We start from the raw sequence: 16,904 nt of genomic DNA on the forward strand, positions 1-16,904 counted from the left end.
ATGTTTTATAGTTTGAAATATATTTTAATAGCCTTAAAGTAATGTTAATACATATATTATACTAGCCTACCCGTCCCGACTTCGTACGGGTGATATACGGCTACTAACTATTTTATCCCATGTAATATTTTTAAAAGATAAAAACATTCACCAACGGATCTATCGGCCCGTACTGTCGTACATCTTACATACATCGTACATACGTCTGCATTGTAAAACACGCCCTTGTTTTCACGTGCTTATTGAAATATCTCGTAATAGTTTTTAGCGACCCGCCCCGGCTTTGCACTGGAGCAATTCTAAATAGAAAAATGAGAAATGCGCTTAGCAAAAAAAAATTAAGTCGGTATATGTATTTTATAACGTTTATTTATTAGTTTATATTCAATTACCTATAAGCCTGTCATAAATGAGAAATATGAAGAATATAATTAACCACCAATTTCGTATTAAATTATTTTTTTTCGTAGCCCATTATATTTGGACACGATGATATCTACTAGACTATGACTTGGTGGTACCTACCTAGCCGGGCTAGCACAAAGGAACCTACATCCAAGTAAATTAATAGTAATATAAAAAACATTAAAATAATCCAGTTTTTTTCCCGTCAATCAAATGTAAAAACTGAAACACCGTAACTTGCGAATCATTAATTGAGTAACTTGTTTATTACAAATTCGTTTCAGTAATTGTTTGTTTAATTTTTACAAATGTATTACTCAGTATTGTTTAATTTGTTGGCTGTCAGATGGTAGCAGCTAGGGATTGCAATCCGGCGTGATTTTCAATCCGGCCGGATCGGTTCAGTTAAATACTATTTGATAAATCTGTCTTATGAGTGGCACAATTACCACAATAATGAGTTTGTATTATAATTTAAAAAAAAATAGTTTCAACAACTTACGGTAAAAAAAAAAAAATTAGGTTTCTAGCGGTAATCCAAAGTAAGGCGTTATTCTTTACCTGTTTCGTCTGTCACATACACTTCCAGTTACATATCATTTTTAGTAGACAATCTTTTAAAAAGCTTTACCACTTTTGGCACTTATTGAAGAAACTCATTGCATCTAAGAATTACTTCTGCTTTAGAAAGATAAGGATGACGAGGATCAGTTATTGTAACTGTAACTCCTCGTTCATCATCATTTGTTGTCTTCGTCATCTGTATCTGATTCATTTGATGTCGTTGACGTTGTTGCCAGACGGTCATCTGCCTTCTCTTCATTATTTTTATATAAAATATCGACCATAGCTAATCATAGCTAATGTGCGAAGCACAGCTGTTCATAACAAGTCATAAGCTTACCTACTTTGACTATGACTCTTGCTCATGCCAATAATATCAGTTCAGTATCATAACCGAAGTTTTTTTTAGCAGTGCTGATAGTATGTTCTGCAGTACATTAACGATGTAATTTAATCAAGCCTAGATTAAAGAGTTTTTAACAATTAAGCGCATTTAAAGTGTCTACTCATACAACAGTTCTATCATTTTGCAAAAATTGCTAAAACCGGATCCGGTAGACGTATAATGAAGCCGGATCCGCCGGATTACCGGATCCGTTTTTCCGGATTGCAATCCCTAGTAGCAGCCCATTTTCCGAGAGGTTATAATGTTGATGTTGCTTATTACCACGGTGAGATGTGAGATGTTACACCTCATAAGAGACTACAGTATGGCTCGATCGTTTTTTTAGTAATTAATTATGAGTATTATTAACATGTATGAGTATTATTAATATGTACTACAATATTTCATATATAATAATTATTTTACGCACCACACTACTAATAATGACATTTAAGAATTTTTAAAATCGGTTGAGTATTTTTTGAATTTATCCATTATAAACAGTTCTACGATCAATTTTTTCCTCTTTATATATTATTAGTAAGACAATTTTAAAGTGTAAAAAGAATCTAATCTTTATAAAATGTTTAAAATTTTGTGACCATTAGAGTTGTCCATACTTGGTCTCTTTTTTTAAACAATTTATTTACTGTGTGTATCTATTGTTTCAACATAAAACATTGTATGTAGCCCACGTCCCACCCGAACATATAAACTAAAATAATATTAATATTACAAATAATCGGATTTGTAGTAGATTCTGAGTGAAACCGGAAAAACAAACTTTATAATATTTTCACAAAAACGCCGAAATCCGTAACTTTATCTCTTTTTAATTAATTATAATAATCATTATTTGTGTACATAATATCAATGTAACCTAGCAGAAAAAAGATTTCATTCATCCCATCGATAATATTATCAGGAAAATTACGAACGTGGGCGGCGATATTTAGTTCATTTATTTTTTTTTCTGAAAAGGGTATTGTCTTTGTAGGAAAACTACAAGTGAATTGCTTTTTTTTTCTTTGAAGCTTAACTTTCATAATTAAGTTTTGGAAAAGATCGTTTTTTTAGAATGTATGCAAATGAATATGTATAAATGTAACACGTAATTATTTTGTAATATGTTGGGGTTGACATGACAGTTGTACATGGACACAAAACAGTAGCACGACAGTAGTGCAAAAAACGAGGCCCATATGCGATTTTTGTAAACTTGATCAGGCGTCTGTAGTTGTAGCTGCGGCACACAGCGCCATGTTTACGAAATCTTAATTAGAATTATTTTATTTCACGCCATAGGTCAACTTCATAATTCTAATGTTTTTTAAATACAAAAATACTTTGTACAAAATAGACATAAAATGTATGATATAATATTATATTGATATGGACTTGTTAATGATGAGTACTTACTACTTACGAATAGTATAGAAATTATATATTTTTTGGTTAATCATTAATATATTACTTTTATTTTTCCATTTTATTTCAACTTTTTAAACCAGATCAATTGAATACATAAACAATTTGTTGCCTAACCAATATATAGGAATAACTTGAAAAAGTGCCAAATTCAGAAATATACAGATGTATATATCAAATGAAATGGATTTAATTTAATTTTTGTCATTATTTAAAGTAATAATTTGTGAAATAGTAATATAATATGACGTAAATATTTTAAAAATTTTGAATATCATAAAAGTAACATTATATTGTTCTGTTTTCTTTTTCTGTTTCATTGCCTCACATTTGTTTGTACAAATCAGATACAGATCCTAACTTAAATGCTAGTATTATTTTTAGTAAAATATTTACTTTTCTTTAAAAAAATTATTGACATTTTACATTGAAGTTCATTCTTATGAGTTGATTGCTAGATCTGGGTGGGAGGCTTCCTTGTACCAGCTTCTTCAATTTGACTATATTCATCGTAGATATACTCGAATTGTTGATGATCAAACCCTTTTTGATCTGTTCGATCCAACCGCTGAACTTCATCTTCGGTTAATGCATCATAATTCCAAATTTCATTAACACCACCTTGATTTAGTCACTTTCCATCAGGTGAGCCTCCTGCTGATTTACGCCCTATGCCAACAAAAAAAGTTCTAATGATTAACAAACCTTAATATATATTTCATGGTATTTATTAAGAGCCCTGCTATTATTTACAATTTCCCTTCAAACTTTTTGGCTGAGAACTTCTCCGCTATTTTTGACTCATTTTATCTGAAACTAACGATGAGGAGAACTGATATTCAAGGATATCCGTGAAGTGTATGATAAACGATGGAAGTTTAATTCTTAAGAAATAAATTATTTTATACATTTTGTTATATAACTATAACATTATATAATCAAAAATAGTAAGATATGTTTTTACATAGCACTTTGGTCAACTCCCTGTGAGTCTTTAAACTTACTCATTAGTATCGAATTTATGATACATGGATATGACAAAAAGTATCATTCATTATCATTTCTGGGTCATTTATTAATCAAATGATTCATTAATTACTTTTTCTCTTAATAGTTTATTTTTAATGTAATGTCAATACAAAGTCACAGTTGTTTATTTAGCTTTAAATAGTCTATTATTATCTTCGATTGGAATAGATTCTTTAGATTGTATGTGAGTTGTTCTTTTTGTATTGATTATTTGACTTGACATTTTTATTTGTGTTTAAAATGTAAGATAATACGTAGATTAAAATAAACGAATTATTGTAGTTTAATAAGAGAATGGAGTTATTTTTTTAAATTTGTTTTATTATTATTTTAATATAGAAAAAGTTATTGTTTTCGTACTTATAACAAATATGTCCGAAAACGACCTCTTAAGGTTTATTTTGAAATTATCGTTTCTCTAGTAACTATAAAACGATAGAAACCGGGTTTAACATGACGCTTGGCAAATTTATAATGTACATGTACATTCTTTCAGGTTAACATTACTTATGTATTATTTATCAACCAGGAAGGGACAATTAAATATGAAGAGAGTGGTGAAATAAGAAGTTGTAGATTTTGTGCCTTTTATGTGATGTGTAATTACATTCAATTTAACCAATTTTAATTGGATTATATAACTGTTTGTCTCTTACAGCTATGGCCGAGTCCAGAATGTCAAGTTGTTGGGACGAATGGAGAGCCCAAGTGCGAGTACGAACGGGGCTGCTAATAGCGGTGTGTGTGCCACTGTTGCCTTTATGGATATCAAGTCTGCATCAAAGGCTCATAACATTGAGCACGTGTTGGACGAACGAACTCTTACTACTGAGTACTACGAGCCAGCCGCTATACCATCGTCCGCGGGCGCGCCTTCTGCCGGCTCGTCGCCTGCTGGCTCTGGCTACTCAGGTTCTTCGTCCTCCGTGAATTCGGCACCTGCACCCGTCACCACTTCGCGCTATCATCTCTCGTAAGTATTTGTTTCTTTAGCTACAATGGCCATCTGTTAGTATCATTTTATAAATTACGATTAAATAATAATGCTGCTCTGATCTTTTTAGAAACCCATAAATAACATAACAATATCCAATGTGATTAAATTAATATGACTGGCGACTTTATTAAAAATAACTTACTACGCTACATTGTTTTGTTGTTTCAAACCACGCAACAGTAAACTACGATTGTTTTGAGATAACGTAAACAAATACTTATATATTTTTTTGGTATATTTGTGAGACTGTATAACATGCATTCAACATTTGTACCTACGTATGAACTATAAATTTTTTTTACAAATCATAAATTTAAAAATACATTATCATTTGTATAAAGATAAAACGTGTAAGTAGATCATAATTAGTAGTTTCACAATTAATAATTTAGTAGTTATACGTCGATTTAGTATTGGTTTTCATATTAGTCAAATCTGATCTATTAATATGTTCAATTTACTAATTGATACTTAAATAATATATAATCAAAAGTTGTTTTAAAGTATCCTTTCGTTTTATTAAGTTACAATTAATTCATAAAATAACTAAAGCCTATTCCAATCGAAGAAGAAATAAAGTATAACAAAGTTTAGATTTACGTATTCCATGCATTTTCCTAATAGCTCAGTTATTTTGTGCGCTACAAAGAGTTCTTAATTATGTTGGTATTTACATACAAAGGTTATGCTATTACTGCTATTGAATATTCATGTTTGGGAAACGAAAAAAATCGTAAGTCTAGTGTTATGTATATTTTACATTTATTAATATCTAGTGTACCTATTTAACAATATTTCATATTTATAAATACTAAATTGTAGCAAAATATTAAGTATTTAAATGTTATTAAAGTTGAAGTACTGTTTTGGATACTTACTATTTTATATTTTGTTCTGTTTATTCTCCGTAATGTTTACTTTCTATTAACAACATTAAAAATAAACAAAGAAGATACTTAGTGATATTAGCAGATGGCTCATTATTCTGCTGCGACGGTCCTGTTGACGGTTTTTGTCGCTCTATGTATTTGTGGCATTGATGTCAATTACTTATTAATAAAAATATGTAATAATATACCGAAAAACCTCGCTTCAGCTTGTCATAATTGTGGAATTAAGCTCAAGGTATTATTAATTAATATAGTGTAAGCATGTTCGTCATTAGTCTTCGCACAAAATATGGATGCCGCCGCCGCCAGATCAGTGTATCTGCGACCTCCTCTAACGGATTGCAGTGTTTCATTTGGATTGCAGTGGGGAAAATCCCAAATCAGTGACATAGTGCAGTGACAATAATTAGTGGTGGTGCGTGTTTAAATGCGTGCTATAAGAAGTGAAGTGTAATTGGATTACTTCCACGCTATTTCGAAGATCCAAACATCGGGTCACTGTGGCTGGCGGCGGTTCCAACCTCGTTTTATGTATGCACCTTGTTATTAACGCTATGTTATCGATCTGTGTTTTTATTTTATTAACACATTTAATAACATGTCTGACTAAATGCTTGTTTTGGTTATATCTGTAATGAAATTTGTTCAAACACTCTTTCTGTGATGTGAAAGGGCTTTTTGAAGAACCTAAGTCCTCGTATTTGTTTACCTATAATACAATTTATGTTCATATATAGATAAAACTGTCATGAATAGTAATGTTATATACTACTCGAGCAATGAAACAGGTGTAGCCCTTTCTAATACACGTCATTGGGAACTTCCATAAAAAAGCAAGGTAATGAGTACTTCAATTATTATGAGTACTTTATCCAAAATATACGGCACCCATTACATGTTACCTATTACTATATTACAAAATAATACGTAATTGATTTATTATCATTTAAATACTGACTTCATTTTATGAAGATATAACTGTTAACCAAAGAATTAAAATGTATCGCTTGATCACTGAAACAATGTTTTCAAACTTGGGAACTTCCATAAAAAAGCAAGGTAATGAGTACTTCAATTATTATGAGTACTTTATCCAAAATATACGGCACCCATTACATGTTACCTATTACTATATTACAAAATAATACGTAATTGATTTATTATCATTTAAATACTGACTTCATTTTATGAAGATATAACTGTTAACCAAAGAATTAAAATGTATCGCTTGATCACTGAAACAATGTTTTAAAACAACATACTATAATACAACTTTTTACAGAATGGCAATAGATTATAATATAAAATACCTTTAAAGCGTATTCCTTAAGGAATTACAAGCTCGTGCCTATAATTTTGTTTACTTACATGATCGACACTCGTTCACGACTAAGTTTATAAACAAAATATTTGAAGTATATTAATGAGTTTCTTTTTCAAAAACAATGTATAAAAAAAAATTGGTTAAATAAATTTTATTAAATATGATTTTATAAAATTAAAATCACTGCTTTTTACATTTTAAATGACGCACTCGATCCTCTAACTAAAACTCATGTCACTTTCAAACAAAAGTAATTTATTTAAAAACTAATATATTTGTACACTTTCGCAATGTATGGGCTGCCTTTACACAGCTCATGACCACGACTGGTGCAACTGCATCGAAACGTCGGTCGGCAAAATAATAAAAAAGGTATGAAATGTAAGTTTAGAGTGATCTGGATACTGATTTTCATATCAATAAATAAAGCAAAATAATTTAAAAATAGTACTATTGTAGGATCCTATTTCTAATTTTAAACTATCTAACTATATTCTGTTAATTATTAACAAGAAAAAAAAAATCAATCGATTAAAAATAAACGATGTTTTCTTTTTGATTTGGTAACACATTCATCCATTATGATAATTCTGAAAAGTAATATAAACTTAATTGTAGAAAAAGCGATTTGATACAAATTATGTCTACTCATTTTCTGTAAGATCAGTAATTACAGAGATATAGTTAAAAGCAATTGCACCCTGTTTTCTAAGATGGCGGCAGCGGGACAAGGGTTACAGCCCCACAAACTTGGGGTTAAGCTTCTACTGATCCCCTCCATACATCCCCAAAATAAAATTGCGTCATCTGAGAAACGCAAGGTAGGGGTCTAAAAAATATAACATTTCAATGGACTAATGAGTGACAATCGATTTTAATATTTTATTCAAAGTTTTAATTTTGTATGTATTAACTATGTGCATATCCAGTACATGTTAGTTATTTCATTAATTTATTATGATTCGTATAACATTTTATTTTGTATACATTTAAAAATAAGATCCATAGAAAATATATACGAAATAAGTAATGTAATAGTATCACGATACTTTGTATCGACTGGCTTGACTATAGTAGTTATACACCCATACGCAGCTACACGCACATAAGCTTAAAAATGACAGAAACTGGGAAACGGCAATTGGAATAAACGCTCTTAAATTAATTACCATTTAAAAGAGTATGAAAATGATATACAAAATATAATGATACATACTATGTGAAAAAAATTGTACAACGTAATAAGTAGGTAAACTATGATGTATTTTTTGATTTTTTGAATACCAAGTTTTTAATTACACTATTACACTAAGGGTTCCAAAGCTAAAGATAACCATTTGGTTAAATTAAGAACAATTTTTACGAAAAATCATTTATCATTGCCATCTTTTAGCTTTCATTGTGTTCCTTGAAAATTAAAAGATTGTAGTATTCTACAACCACGAGCATTTGTTTCTGGAGTAAAACCACTTTAAAGTAATTAACGATAGCGATAAAGTTTCAATGTGCTTTTCAACTTATACCATTTACTCAAAGGAACACTTTCTCGCAATCATGCAAAAACGGCAAATAAATAAATAGTCGTAAAATACAATTAGCTACTCTCTTTAAGTATAATACAATGCAAAAACAAAATTACAATCAATATTTAATCGGATTCGCTTTCGTTTACGAATTGATGTTTATTTCGGATATCCTATAGTTAAGGTTACGGAGCTCCATAACATCTCTGGTACATTTAAATTTGTTGGTATACCCATAGTAGAAAGATGCAAAAAGATTGGTGCATCGAAACTATTTTAAGACCAACACACCACTGACAATTATAAATTTAAACGAAATACTGATCAAATAAAAAAAAATCAAGAAAATATGAAATACTAACTCAATCCACGAATAATGGCATTTTAACATGGCGTTGGAACATTATCATTTTCTAAACTGTTGGAAACGCAAAAGTTCGAACCCACGGCATGAATTTCTGCTTTTCGAAGTTATGTGTTGCCTTTAACTTGCTCTTTTCTTTTGTTCCTGGTCCCTTTATTAGCGGTCGGGTCTTCTCACTTTTCTGCACCAAGATGTTATGTATTGGGTTGCCGATTCTGTAAATTAGGCCCTCCTAAGGTCTCTTTTTATATTTGACCACCAGGTTGACGGTGGGTGGTCTCTACCTCTTCTTTTATGAAGCGAAGGACACCTTAAATTATATAAAATAATATACTTTTGAGGTGAATAAGATTGACAATAACCTTAAATTCACGTGGTGTATATATATATCTATACTGTATTAACCAAATTTACGTTATAAAATTGAAAAAAAAATAAAAATAAATTACGGATTCGGATGGCGGTGGGGCCGAATGTACCACCTGACGGTAAGTGGTAACTATCCCTTCGCCACTAACATTGGGAACAAAGATCTTCCTCGGGTCTATAATTACCCTAGCTCACTCACTACAATACTAAGTATTCCTCTTTTGCGAACGAAAATCGAATATACTGATGAGTGGATGAGTACCTAGACTGGCTTGTAAAGTCGGACCTCCAAATATCAATAAGAAATAAACTAAGAGGATCTGAATTATTCATTGTATGTGACAAAAAATAATTTAAATAACCCTACAAAATAGATTAAAATAATGTACTACAGTATTGTACCCCGTAAAAAAGTCCTACAAAAAGTCCGCGGTGGTATATGTCTATCTCTTAGGGATAACCCACAATAACCATTTTTTACTTTTTACGAGAAATAATGGCTTATTTTCGAAGCGATTTCAAGCAATACAGCATTAATCCTAATCCAATTAATTACCTTAAATACATTGTGCATATCATAAAGATTAAAATGGCTCTTCACAGTATGTAATTTAAATTAATAATTTGAAGATTTTACAGACTAACTGTGCCCGCGACTTCGTGCGCGTTTGAATTTAACAAAAAAGTTATTGTACAGTTCGCAGTTTTTACTATAACTTATTAATTCTGTATTAGGCAGCTTTTGTGATATTAAGTCGTTGGATGGAGGAAATCGATGTGACGGCGGCGCGAAGGCTGCGCGCGGTATTGGACAATATTTGGACATTGCAGATTGACTTTATTATTATTTATATATAATTTTAAAACCAAAGTAGTCTAAGTTACTCCTTATTATATTAGCTATATGCCAGTGAGGGTCCCGTCAAAATCGGTCTAGCCGTTCCAGAGATTAACCGGAACAGACAGACAGACACAGGCATACATTGTAAAAAATGTTATTTGGTATATGTACGGTGTATACATACATATGCATTTAGTAAAAAGTAGTTATTTCAATATTACAAACAGACACTCCAATTTAATTATATGTATAGATTTAAAATGCAGGAACACAGCGGTTTGTATTGTCTAATGACAGAAAGCTATGAACTTTGTATATAGTGACATTCTATAGTAGGTATATTTAGTATCAGTATTGCACCCTTGCAAAGCCCGGGGCGCGTCGCTAGTTTCATATATATTTTTATGTAAGTGAAGTTTTACCATTTTTTGCAGATCATTGTCCAGTAGAATAAATATGTATGGGAGTTTTTTTCGCATGCAGCTGATTTCTCCAGTTCCTGATACTTTTTAGTAACAGTTGTGGCCGTTTTACTTTGAAAAGGTCGAATAATATTATTTTAAATCACTCCTCGAGGCTAGAACAATATTATATTAATTCAGTTTACAGAAGGAACACAGTTTATTAATAATGATAGTATTAATTATTTTCTTAATAGTAACTGCTACTCGTAACTTTTTTGCATTGACCTATATGTATGTATGTATACCTACTACTAAACGCGATTTCGGTACTGAGATTTTGCGCACTAAGTTACGGTCAATTGGCCACGACACATTTAATCGAATACGAGCGACCAAGAGGAGCTAACAGTTGTTGAAAGCAGAAATGTATTTACATATTGATTTGCGTTTTCGCTTACTCTTGACTAGATTTACCTAACATAGAGCAGTAGAACCATATATACTTGAAACAGATATACTAATAGCGGAAAAATATTTTTTTTTTAACAAATACTATTAAAAACGACTATTTTTACAAAAATGCTAGATTTTTATTTCTTGATACCGTAAAAAATATTCTCTCAAAACAATTAGTCTTCAGGGGGCGTAAATTTCCTCAAGTAAGCATTCAATTAATTTCTGTTTTCTTCTAAATGTTAACCTAAATCTCCTAATAATATGTTGTTATAATTATTGTTTAATCTGGTTATACTATTACAATCATGACCCTTATTGAATTAAATAATTTAACTACAATACTCTTAGAGACAAAGAGAAAAACATTAGAGACATTGTGTTACATCTGCGCGATCGTCTCAAATTAATCACCGAATTAACTTCCCCTCCCTTTTTCTTACCCTTTTCCGTTACTGTGACACAATTTTAATTTTGAACAGCTTGTCTAGTAGTATACATATAAGTCAATGCTCTTTTAATACAATTTTATAGTTTAATATTTTTTTGCAAAGTAGCGATTTTAGTAACAAAATTCGCTAAGTCTTTGGTGTTTTATCGAAATGGAAATTCAGAATTAATCCTTTGGCATGTATGTCGGTTAGTAATGTTTCGATGGAAACATCATAAACTCTGCTAGCAGTTTTGTAGAGGTAACTTTCGAAACTCACACAGCTGGAAATATACTGCCATAATTTACGATTATTTTCTTAAGAAACTTAATGTTTGTGAGCATTATCTATATTGATTTATCATTCAAAACACTCTTATTGGTTTCTTTTTATTATTTACTTACTAATTGATTTAGTTCAAGATTTCAGAAAAACAACTTCCATAGTATTCCAACGGCAAGAGAAATAAAAAATATTTTCGATTTTTTTTTATCTATACTGCATCATATTCCATGCGATTTGCTTTATTTTATATTGAATATAATATAGAGTTCTTATACTTATAATACAACCCTATTTAATTTATCTACTTATACCCACTCTAATATTACTTCTAAGTTATATTAACTTCGACTACTAAAAGCTTTTTCATGAATTAGTAATGATTATTTTTGACATGTACCAATGATGTCATGTCAATTCAAGGTAAAAAATTTTTTGACTTGTCTTCTTGGCATTGGATTTATTGTCATAAATTGACAACGTACAAAATATCAAACCTGGACGTTTTCTTATTAGTTGGAATACTAGCACGTTTTTTTACACTTTTAACAAATTTTGTTACATTTACCAAATACATCTTATAATTGAATATTAGGGATAATAGAGTTTTAGGGTTTTACGGTTTACAAGTTTAATTCATTTGAAATAACGGAACTTTTATAGTTATTTATGTCCGCCTTGTCATTTTTTAAAATAAATAATAAATGTGGCATATTAAATGAAAGGGTTCATTATTATTAATATAACAGCGTGCCATTGAATTAGGCGTGATTTGTGGTACCCATAAAACCCTAATATTATTCTCATAAATGTCCTTAAGAGGCACTCACCGGTGACAGACTATAAAACATATACGAAAATCCTAGATAGTTAATCGGTAATTCATTGCAGCGAATGTTAAGTTTACATATTACTTTAATATTATTTATTGTAATAATTATTTAAACTTTTATGAACAACTTTTTTTTGTGAAGCAAATACGCAATTTATTTAACATGATGATGTCTCACATGATTTTAAATACCCCAAAATCAGGTCTATGTCTTAACAACCTTCTATCTGTCGGGCGTTGATCCTACAGCTGTGTATCTCGATATCGTCCATCGTCAGCGACGCTTCAATACGGCCAGGAGGCGGATCGCCTCCTAATAGATGCGCCCCGCCGATACGGTGGGATTTTTTCTCTTTCTGGAAAAACGCATTACGCATTTCCTCTACTTGAAGTTTTGTGTATGTGCCCAGGGCGGCAGCGGCGACGAGCTTTGGCCCTAGTTTGACGATATGCTGCCTGGGACTCCATCGTCCGTCCTATCAGGCCGAGGTACTTCATCTGGACCTGCACCTAAATCACCGTCCCCTAGACGATGATACTCACCCTTCGAGGGGGTCCTCTTTGTGGACCGTGGAATAGAATAGTTACTATGAGGAAGGGGCCTCTTAGAAGCCAGTCGTACCCCCACATTCCGCAAAATGGACCCATAAAACAAACTCTGTGGATTTCAGCAGCCTCCCCCAGAGGACCAGCTGATCCTGGAGTTTAGCCTCCAACAGACTCCTCCTGAGGTAGGATCGCAACGTGATATCCGAGTGCCTACTTGATAGTCTCGGACACCACGTCCCCCGGACCAACGCCTCTGTAAGCGGAGTCTTCGAGGCGTTCAGAGCGTCCCTTGTCGATTGACCTATACCTATGATGAGTCACTGAAAGACCGGGTTCCCCTACCTAGAAGTGCCGAACGAGACGTGTAGCAAGAATTTTCTCGACGAGCTAACCGAAGGAGAATTAAGCGGACGACCTTCCTTCTGTAACAGAAATAACCGTCTCTTTTAATGGCTTCGAAAATAATCTGCTGGAAATGACATGATGCTCGTTGTATAGCTCCCGAAGTTGTCCTAGATATTCCAGGGCGTGGCACAGATCACGCCGGACAAAATACACGTTTAGAAAAAAATGACATAAGCTAGACTCAATTCTTTCAGCGATGAGAAACGTGTGACACGGTATGTTCAATGGCTTTTTTTAATGCCGAACGGCTGAATAGTTAAAATTACTAAGAAAAAATACTTTTGCACCTCGCAACTTGTTGAGCTACCTGTGATCAATATTTAACTTAAGTATTGTGTAATGTAGTCAAACTGTAAACATCACCAAATATGAGTAATGAATATATTTAAACAAATTGATGTATTTTACTGTGATAAAATAGAACTTGATAAAACGGGAAAAACATGTATGCATGCATATTTAAACGAATATTTACAGTATACGGGAAATCCGGACCATAGTCTGCTAAGGTAAAATTTTCTCTGTCCAGCAGTTAGACTGTGAATTAAATCAGCAGAGAACATTTACTTATCTTAACAGTCAAATCAATAATCCTATTATTAAAAAACATTAAGAACGCCATTTTAACATTTTGCAATTCCATGTAATTCCTTCGATAGCTTCATAGGGACTTAATGCAATTCAGTGGCATCTCGATTTATTTCAATTTATTTTAAAAATATTGTTAATCAAACGAGTTATTGGATACAATTTTGGAATAAAAATATCAGAGTCCTATCATTTGTAGGATCAGCACTCTATCTTATTATTATGTAACTTAAATGATATTGCAAGTACCAGAATCGATTTTTCTCTAATCTGCTGTATTTTTTTTTAAATATTCATCTATATAATACAATTTTTAAAATAACTGACTGATATAAAAAGCACGTCCTAAACCGGTAAGTCTTAACAGTTTTGTCGAAAATTCATCACCCAAAAAGTATTCCGTGGTATATTATAGTTGATTTATTGCAGTTTTTTTTTAAAGCACGTTTTATATCTGTCTTAACAGATAGTGCAGTGACTGACGTAAAATGAGCAAGGCAGGTTGCAAAAAATTAATCGTACCATCTGGTACAGTTGTGCTACTGTTTAATAAGATTAGTATAAATGACAGTTACATTATAGTATATACTCTATATGTAAATAATAATATCTTCATCTTACTCTGTTTACTGACGTTTATATGCCATTTTTTCTGAACCATATACTTGGTTAGGCTATATATATATATATGTATACACAGTTTAACCCCCATATGTATAATGCAAAAATGAACCATTTTTGAGTTTTCACTTTTTTCAAAATAAGTCAAAAATGCAATTTCAAAAATTTATTTGTAACTAATTTATGTTTAAAAGTTTCAAACAAAGTATCAATTAAATTAAATCAACAAATTAATGTTAAAAGACTCCCAGTCCATGTTGTTAATTACTAAGAGGATAAGAATTTATCGATGAACCATTTGAACCATTTTGACAAACATCTTCGCTGCACGACTCTCTGTAACAGAGCACAGCACATCTTCATCAACATCAACACACAGCATGGTCTACTGTGCATAATGCAAGATTCCATCCTTACCATTATACTCCTGCGCAAATTATTTACGAAGAGGTCCCTGAAAGGAGAGTTATTTTGTGTAGATACGTGCTTACCAAATTAAGCATCAATAAAGGAGACGCGTCTGAAAAAAAATATCTCTGGACCATTTGAATCCAAATTCGATCAAGATGGGAATACTAATTACTACAATGAACATGATTGGAGTGAGAAAGTGCACAAAAATCCTATCCTCCTCGAAGACTAATTTACAGAAAGAAGATTATGAGACAAAAAATCAAATACCAAGACAGATGTACTGCACATTTTCCTGATTGGAGTAGAGTAGGAACCATTCCGTGGCCTGGTAGGAGTTCGGACTAAACGCCGGTTGATTTCTATGGGTCTAGGGGTCACATGAAGTCCCTAATTTGAAGAAAACCTCCAAATAAGAATTAAAAAAACGCATTAAATATGATATGGAATAAAATTAGTTGTATTGGTTAATCGGTAGTTGAGCCCCAACTAAGGAAAATAATGCGAGCGTAATAGGGGAAGTCACTTCAGCTAGAACTTTAATTAGGCTAAATTACAAAATGTCTTACTTATAACTAGCTAAAAACGTGATAACTCGAAAATGTATAATATTCATTTTTGCATTATGCATATGGGGGTTAAAAGTATCGCAAATAATCACTCCTATTACTTCATAACGGGAATACGTCGAATTACCAATAACCCTGTATATATGTCATAGGTTGGCGGACGAGTATATGGGCCATCTGATGGTAGACATACCAACTATGGGCACAAAGGAAATAAAATCTTCCCTCCCAAGGTCGTTGGCGCTTGCTCGATGTAAGGATTGGTTAATATTCCTTACGCCACTAATGTCTATGGGCGGCAATGACTAGTTACCGTCAGATTGCTCATTTGCCCGTCTCTTTACCTATAGTCTATTCCTATAAAGACAATCAAACCTTGGGTTTATTTATGCCTCGCGATTTGTTATTAGTAAGCTATATTGTGCACTACTAGCAGTTCTTGACTCATATACATATATATTTATTTAGCTTACATCCGCTTTAATTTTACTTCCAAAGTTCGGATAATAGTTTTACGACGTCCAAAATGGAATTTCGCAAGTCCATAATTGATATCATAGTTTATTCAAGCTTTCGACCAATGATATCGCGTCGATTCATTGTCAAATGTTGTTTATTTGGTTTATTCCCTCTTATGGTTAGATTAAAAAAAAATATAGTTATTGTGACAACCTTATTTCAAAGCATAAAAAATAGTTAAGTTGTAAATTTTCAAAACACTTCTGTTTTAAAGGTGGTGGGAGCGTCAGAACTAATTAATCAGAGGCTTAAAACTTGAAAGATAAACTATATAAACATACCCAGAGAACTTTCCATCATTAAATCAGCTTACAAAACTCTCCTATTTAAATGTGAAATAATATAATAATGAATAATAACACAATCGTATATTTTTCTTTAGCATAAATTTAAATATGCACAATAGTCTTATGTATGAAATGCAAATCCGCTTACTTTATAATGAATGTATCGTTTAATTCGTGTCACTCGATTGACAATAATAAATTTTGTATAATGAATTAAACTATCAAGCGAACGGTCTGTATATATATTAGTTTAGTTGGTGATGATGTAAGTCTTCGACTGATAAAAATAATTCTCAATCGCTAATGACAGTAAAATATGTACTGATTAAAATTTTAATTATTTATATTGTAAACAATTACTGATATAATGTCAATAATGTATTTTAGTAGACATTTCATTTAGTTTTATATGTTCTTGGAAAAAATGAGTTTGA

General features: G+C 31.7%; 2 protein-coding genes across 6 annotated transcripts in view; one reads left to right on the forward strand and one right to left on the reverse strand.

Annotated features, from left to right (window-relative positions):
- The window catches only part of LOC113400289 (uncharacterized), a 215,511-nt gene that overhangs the window by 66,460 nt on the left and 132,147 nt on the right, over positions 1-16,904 (reverse strand). The window lies entirely within an intron of this gene.
- LOC113400262 (protein split ends) overlaps positions 1-16,904 on the forward strand; it is an 84,439-nt gene that overhangs the window by 12,324 nt on the left and 55,211 nt on the right. For all 4 annotated transcript variants that reach the window (XM_064217435.1, XM_026639772.2, XM_064217436.1 and 1 more), the window contains exon 2: positions 4,470-4,784. In XM_064217435.1, the coding sequence (XP_064073505.1) occupies positions 4,470-4,784 (315 nt within the window). The remainder of the gene's footprint in view (positions 1-4,469; positions 4,785-16,904) is intronic.

This window comes from Vanessa tameamea, chromosome 17, assembly GCF_037043105.1.
Source record: "Vanessa tameamea isolate UH-Manoa-2023 chromosome 17, ilVanTame1 primary haplotype, whole genome shotgun sequence".
NCBI classification, from domain to species: Eukaryota; Metazoa; Arthropoda; class Insecta; order Lepidoptera; family Nymphalidae; genus Vanessa; species Vanessa tameamea.